Genomic DNA, 7980 nt, shown 5'->3' on the forward strand with positions numbered 1-7980 from the left:
GAAAAATTCAGGTTAAAAAAATTCAGAGATAAAAAATAGAGGGAACAAGAAAAAGTATAGCAATGACAGAGAAAGAGAGAGAGTTAGAGAGAGAGAGAGAGAGAGAGAGAGAGAAAGTGAGAGAACAGAGCTATAAATGCAAATTATTATATTTGGCAAGGTAGTAAATAATGTGTATTCATGTTTAAATATAAATGTATGTACAGTTGTACAGTATTGGGTTACTGCTGTGACACCACAGTGTTCAATACTGCATACCCATTTTGAAAATTTCTACAATATATCAATTCTTACAGACTGTAAGAAAGCTAGTAATGTTATTGATAAAGTAGCTAATGTATCACAGAAAACTACATTTATTTCTATAGGGAATAAAATATATGTACTAGTTCACTGTATTATGCAAATTATAAGTCATAAAATTATTTAGCAATTGAGTCAATTCAAAACGCGTAGTATATATAAATATGTTCACATATATTGAATTTCGTGAACCTGAAAAAATTAATCATCCTTTTCCTGGCTTAATTTAATCTTAAAGTTTGTTTCTGATAGCATGCCAAGTAAACTTGCTTCAAATTGGCTCCTGCAGATGACAACATATTGCGTGACACTCAATGTCTCTACATGAGGAACCCTAGAATAATAAAGCAAGGGGGAAAGGCATGAACTGGTCTGCTGATAGCATAATAGTTTCTGGAATTTTTTCAGTCAAAATGCCTTCAGACTGAGACCTGCATACAATTTGCTAGGTGATTAAATTTATATTCCAATTTCTCTGAATTCAGAAAGATACAATGATGGATATGTAAATGAAAATGCTGTATTATAAACATTTTCATATCCTTGAGTAGATTTCCTCTATTATTTTTAGAAAAATTGACAGTTGAGAAATTTTGGGCATAAATTCTTAACAGCAAATTTGGCTTGCTTTTTCCTAACTTTGGATCACAGTAAGTATTCTTAAAAGTTGAAGGGAGACATAAGTTCTATTAAAGTGTATCTGTGAACATGTATCACTTGATAATTTTACAAGTAATTCAGAATTATTGTTAATGGGATTGATGGAACAAAAATAAATCATCATAATTTGAGGTTGTAGTTTTAGAAATCATTGATTTTGGATTTTCAGGAAATAAAAATATCTATTCTCATTTAATAGTTAGGTATCTTTTTATACTCTACACTATTCTTAAAAAGTGAAAACATTTATTTGTGATTATAATTAGCATCATTAAAGAATAAGTAATTAAAGATTAATTATTTATTTTCAAGTTTTGTGAACCATAAGTAAATATTTTAAATTGGGTTTGCTCAATTAATAAAAATATTAAACAAAGAATTATAATTAGACTCTGGGGTCAAAATCATAACATGTACTCATAACTCAACTGTAATAATTCCTCTTAATTAATTTGTTCTTTTTGTTCTATTTGCCTAATCTGAAATAAACAGTTAATAGTACTTTTGTAAATTAGATCATAGTCAAGTGATGTTATATAAATCCATCTATTCGATCAGTTACATTTCCTACAGCTGAAAACTATAAAATAATTTGAAGTTTAAGAGATAAAACAATTATTAGAAGGCCTTTAAACACTTATGTACAAATACCTTTCTGAAATTAAGTCTAAGTATTGCATTTAACTTCTCCACATTTTAGGACTGTTCACTATGAGTGCCTGTAATCCTACATATGAACCCGAGTTCATGCTTATGGGACTGACAGATTCCAAGGAGATTCAGCTGGTCCTCTCTGTTTTGTTCCTTCTGATATACATGCTCACTGTCTTGGGAAACATAGGTATAATTCTGACCATTCATCTAGATGTCCAGCTCCACACTCCGATGTACTTTTTCCTCACCCACTTGTCATTCCTTGACCTCAGTTACTCAACTGTAATCACACCTAAAACCTTACAGAACCTGCTGACCTCCATAAAAAATATTTCCTTCATGGGATGCTTCACCCAGTTGTATTTCTTTGCCTTCTTAGCAGGTTCTGAATGTTTTATACTTTCATCAATGGCCTATGACCGCTATGTAGCTATCTGCAACCCTCTACACTATCCAGTTATTATGTCCCCTAGGCGCTCCTATGCTCTCATCACTGTGTCCTACATGATTGGAGTTTTGGATTCCTCTGTCACTGTCTTTTGCTTAAGCACACTGGATTTCTGCAACTCCACGGTAATTCATCACTTCTTTTGTGACACATTCCCAATTTTAGCTCTGTCCTGCAGTGATACCTCTAATGCAGAAGCCACTATATTCGTTTTAGCTGGTTCCACTCTATTGCTGTCGCTCATCATGATATCCTCATCCTATGTATCTATTATCTCTACAATTCTGAAGATAAATTCTTCTTCAGGAAAGCACAAAGCCTTCTCTACATGTGCCTCACATCTTATAGGAGTAACTGTTTTTTATGGTACAATGATCTTTACTTATTTAAAAACAAGTAAGTCCTACTCCTTGGGAAAGGATCAAGTAGCCTCTGTTTTTTATACTATAGTTATCCCCATGCTGAATCCACTTATCTATAGTCTCAGGAACAAAGAAGTGAAAAGTGCTGTCATTAGAGTTATGAAGAAGAGGGAGTGCACCCAGAAACTAAAATAATACAGTTGCTAAATATTTAAATTCTTTTTACTTTCTATTGAGTTCTTTAGCTTCTCTCTTGGCACAAAACTGAAGACTTGTTTCTTCTTTCTAGTTGTGTGGAACTTCCCCTAGAAAAATATAGCTTGGGCATATCTCAGAATGGGACTTTAAAAGTCTATGTCATAATTGGAAATTTAGACATGCACATGAAACCAATGTTTTAAATAATTCTGTTCAATGTAATATCAAAAATATATATTTGTAATTCTTAAGCTTATATAGAATTTAATGTTATGAAACCTCAGTTACTGGTTTTAGGAAACATATCTGTGGAATAGTAACAATTTCTAAAGTCATCTTTTGTATAATATGAATAGCTCATTATATGTCCTCCCTTAACAAGTGAGTAAAATTTAAATCTCAGTTTGATCATTTGCACAAAACAAATAGTAAGTCCATGTCAATGTGATAACCAAAAGGATGTGACAATGAAGAAACTGAAAGTCTCTGCTGATTAATATGTAAAGATATTGTTAAACCTTTTTGCATAATATGCTTGGAGGTTATATTCAACTGTTTTTTTTCAATTAATTTAATCACAGTTAAATAGCTTTAAAGAAATAAAATCAATAGTCCTCAAACTTCGTCTTATATTAAATTAGTGAAGGAAACTAAATAATAGAAAAATGGTATATTGTAATATTAGAGACAATATGAAAAATAAAGTTATTAAAGAAATGACATACCGTTATGATTATTTATATCTGTGCCCATGTTCATCTTAATTAATAATTTCATTGCACATATGAAAATGTATAAAAAATCATTAAGTAAATATTTCCCCTCCATATTCCTTTGCAACTTTCTTCACTCACTTAAAATCCTAATATTTGATCGTATTTGTCATTACAAGTTGTGACTTGAGTGAACTCTCAGTGTGTGAACAATATGTTACTTCTTAGCGTACATTTCATTAGAGTTCATATCTCATAAACACATTAAATCAGAAGTCTGAAAGCAGCAATATCCCCTGTATGTATCTGCTTACTTTCTATTAGTTGGATCATATGTGATAAAGGAAGTAGTATTTATTTTCTATGCTGTTGCCCTGTGTTTATCTTATTAATTTACATTTATAACTTTTTGAATTAATTGATTGACCAAGATTTCTGTGCATTATAGAAAAGAAATTCTCTCAGGCCTGATATTAACAATGAATTCATGTTTTCTTGCAGTCAAGTACATTTTCAAATAAAGTAATAAATTTATTTTATTTTTATACTTATATCAATATATCATACAATTTTGTTCAATGTATCTTTCTTTAATTTAAACTTCATTTAATAAAATGTAGTTCAGTGCCTGGAGATATGACTCAGTGGTTAATAGCACTGCCTGCTCTTCCCAAGGACAAAAGTCCAATTCATAGTGCATCATATGGCAACTCAAAACTGTGGTGCAGGTTCCAGTTGATGTGACATTGTCACAGTCATTTAGGCAGGCAAAACACCAATGCACACTGAAAAAAAAATTTTAAAGGAGGATTAATAAGTATATAATCCTACTCTCTAAACATTTAACTTTTTGTTGATCTCTTATAACTTTATAAATATGAAATATACATTTATATATCATTTTTCTGAACTATACATTAATTATTAGTTTACAACTATATTGATTATCATTAATATTAAAGAATTTTTATTTTTACAAACTTTAATTATCCAGTTTATTCAAATATTGAAGACATGTATATTTTCTTATTATAATATTTTAAACAGTGGCATAATAGTATATCATTACATCAACAGTCCATAACAATATTATTGTCTTTTTTTGTCTAGGAATGGTGTTGTCTGCATTCTATATTTTTATTCTTATTGATTTATATTCATGCTTAGTATTAACACTTTATTAAACATTTATAATTAAATTTTTGTTGTTTGTTTATTTTAAATTTTGACTATGCCTCATTTCATATATTTTCTTCATAGTCACTATATTTGTATTTCTAGTATTTACTATGAATTAATTTCTGAATAAAATTTTATCAGTCTATTATGCATGCAGATCTAACTCAATGGTTTGTAGTAGTATACTACATTGATAGGAATGGGACTCCGTTACAACATTCAACTTTAAGATAACTACTCCAGATTTTACTCATGTGTTCAATATTTACTTTTACACATAGAACGAGTGCTGCTCTCATATTTGGTCAGGGAAATCTCTGTCCTCTATGGGGCAACAGTAAATGCATAGTAGGTGGCTGCAGAGTGCTCATTCCTAAAGTGCACATCTACAATGTATTCAGCATACTGAGACTGCAAGTGTATTCCCTCTGCCAACACTGCCTTGTACTTTCCTGCTCTTTCCTTAATCCCAGCTAGCTCCTATTTTCCTACTATTGTAACCTCTGTGTATGTATATGTGTTTGTAGGTTTGTGGTCTTGTGCAAGTTGTTACAGCTATTGTCTGCTCATGATTGTGATACCTATGACAAGAGCAAACATGTGTTTCACATTACTCTTCTAAATCCCACAATGTTGCCTGTCTTCGACAACATTGATATTGAAGTCTTATTTAGGACTGTGTACTCAACTATTACTCTTACTACTGTGTAGTTTAGAATCTCTGAATTAACTGTCACCTACTGGAATAAGAAGCTTCATTGATGAAAGCTGAGAGTGGCACTAATCAAGGTGAATAAATAATCATACATCTCTAGAAGGCAGCTGTCCTGTCATATTTACTTTACCTTACTTTAGTCCCATGTATTTTTATGACTAGAAAATTTATACTGTATGTGTTAGCAAAAGTAGTCAAAAATTTGTAACTCTGTGTACACTATTTTTTCATTTACTTATTTATTCACTTTATATCCTGATCAATGCTCCCCTCCCACTGTCTACCCCTCACACAATCCCTTCTCCCATCCCCCGCACCTTCTCCTCTGAGAAGGTAGAGACCTCCCTGGGTATCCCCACCCTGGCACATCAAGTCTCTGCAGGGTTAGGTATATCTGCTCCCACTGAAGCCACACAAGGCAGCTCAGTTAGGGGAATGTATTCCACAAATAAACAATAGCTTTAGAGACACCCCCGCTCCAATATATGGGGAAACCACAAGAACACTGAGCTGCACATCTGCTATATATGTGTGGGGAGGCCTAGGTTCAATGTGTGTATGTTCTATAATTAGAGATTCAGTCTCTGAAAGCCCTCAAAGGTCCAAATTATTTGACTCTTTGGGTTCCTGATGAGTTCCTATCCTGTTTGGGGACCTCAATTGTTCTCCCAACCTTGCCATAAGAGTTCCCATACTCCATTCACTGTTTGGCTGTGGGTCTCTGCCTGTCTTTCAGTCAGCTGCTGGGTGGAGCTTCCCAGATGTGTACCCTATTTTTAATAGTGTTATATGTAGTCATGTAGCAGATGTGTAGATTGATGTTCATGTGGGTCCCATTAAAAACTGCACTTATCTGACTTGCAGAGCAGGTTGGAACTCAGGTAAAGTAGGTGGTGCTCTGTGATCTAGATGTAATGTGAACAAATAAATAAATTAATGAAAAAAAAAAACAGATTGCTACAGATAAATTCACACCAGAGCTCATAACAACCTCAGTTGTTTCTAAGATGACCCACTGCACATTTAATAGATGGGAGTCCAGAGGAAGCTGATTTGAAACATCAATCCTTAAGTAACAGATAATATTAATTTTAACAAGTGAAAGACATGAGACAATAAATGATGAACAATTACATATGTAGCTATCTCTTTCTTTTTCTTTCTAATAAAACCATATGCTATGACTCAATTGAATGATAAAAAACAAAACAAAACTCTAGCTTTGTCAACAACAAAAAATTGTGAACATTATTTAATCTTATTTTAGCTGTCTAATTTATAATAAATGATTGAAACATTTACATAATACAATTACCTAAGAAAATCTATACTGCACTTGAAATAGTGTATGTATATGTGGTATATAATATAATTTCTATATACTTACATATTATATCTTCCCAGGATACTATCCTTTAATACCTTAGCCAACTGAGTAGAAATGTGATCACACAGCAAACTGAGGTTACAACTAATATTTTTTTCATTTTTATTTAGATATTTTCTTTAGTTACATTTCAAATTTTATCCCCTTTCCTCAATTCACCTATCAAAATCTCCCTATCCCATTCCCCTCCCCCTGTTCATTAAACCACCCAGTCCTGCATCCCTCTCCTTGCATTCCCCAACACTGGGACATTGAGCACAAGTCCAAGAGCAACTCCTCTCATTGATGTCCTATAAGGCCATCTTTTTCTACAAATGTGGAAGAACTCTTGAGTGCCTCCTTGTGTACTCTTTTGTTGGTGGTTTATTCCTTGGGAGCTCTGGGGTTACTGGTTAGTTCATATTGTTGTTCCTCCTATGGGTCTGCAAAGCCCTTCAGCTCATTGGGTTCGTTCTCTAGCTCATTCATTCGGGACCGTGAGGTCAGTCCAAAGATGGCTGTGAACCTCTATGCTGACCTGGAGGACAGTCGACAAGGACTTGTTGGGCACATAGAAGAGAATGGGGGACAAGAAACTGATAGCAAGTCAAGGGGTCTGATCAAGCTGATAATTTTTTCCCCACAAAGTCTATATAATCATAGGAGCAGGAATGAGCATGGAATGGGTTCTCTTTTTCTCTGAGTAATGCTCCTATTCCCAGGAACACGACATGGACTACATAAACAGTTCAACAGGAAGATGAGAACAGAATGGGTAATTAGGTACCTATCCATGAGATTTATAGCTATTTATTCTCCACTGACTTCAACATCTATGTATATTTATACTGACCTGGGCTAGTACTTTCCCACGGAGGCCAAGACTTTGTGCCAGCAAGCACTTAAGTCAGTAAATGTTCAAACAAGGTCACTCCTAACAAGCTTCCACTTCTGCGTTGTCAGGCACAGGCATAGTCTCTCAAGAAACAGCTGTATCAGGCTCCTATCAGCAAGCACTTGTTCACATCCACAACAGTGTCTGGGTTTGGTAACTGTATATGGGATGGACCCCAGGTAGGACAGTCCCTGGATGACCTATCTTTCAGTTTCTCCTCCAAATTTTATCTCAGTAACTCCTTCTGTGGGTATTTTGATCCTTCTTCTAAGAAGTATCCAAACTGTGGTCTTCCTTCTTCTTGAGCTTCATGTGGTCTATGAATTGTATCTTGGCTATTTCGAACTTCTGGGCTAAAGAACCAACATTTTATCTCTTCTTTATAATCAAATTGTGTTTCATTAGAAGGTTAAAACAGGGGAATTTTGCAATGGTAATCATAGTTTCTTGGGTCATGATGCTAATATAAAAAGTTTAAAAATATAGA

The 7980-nt window shown here is 33.6% G+C and overlaps 1 protein-coding gene across 1 annotated transcript; it reads left to right on the forward strand.

The window, feature by feature from the left end:
* The first annotated feature begins 1674 nt into the window (after positions 1-1674).
* LOC110290190 (olfactory receptor 8H1-like) lies at positions 1675-2622 on the forward strand. Its single transcript, XM_021156684.2, has one exon. It carries the CDS (start codon positions 1675-1677, stop codon positions 2620-2622), a length of 948 nt encoding a protein of 315 aa, XP_021012343.2.
* The last annotated feature ends 5358 nt before the right edge of the window (positions 2623-7980 follow it).

Source organism: Mus caroli, unplaced genomic scaffold (assembly GCF_978045245.1).
Source record: "Mus caroli unplaced genomic scaffold, Mus_caroli_1 scaffold_2, whole genome shotgun sequence".
Lineage (NCBI taxonomy): Eukaryota > Metazoa > Chordata > Mammalia > Rodentia > Muridae > Mus > Mus caroli.

Bases quoted from the DNA above. Each gene is read 5' to 3' on its own strand.
- LOC110290190 (XM_021156684.2), top strand. From the start codon at position 1,675: ATGAGTGCCTGTAATCCTACATATGAACCCGAGTTCATGCTTATGGGA.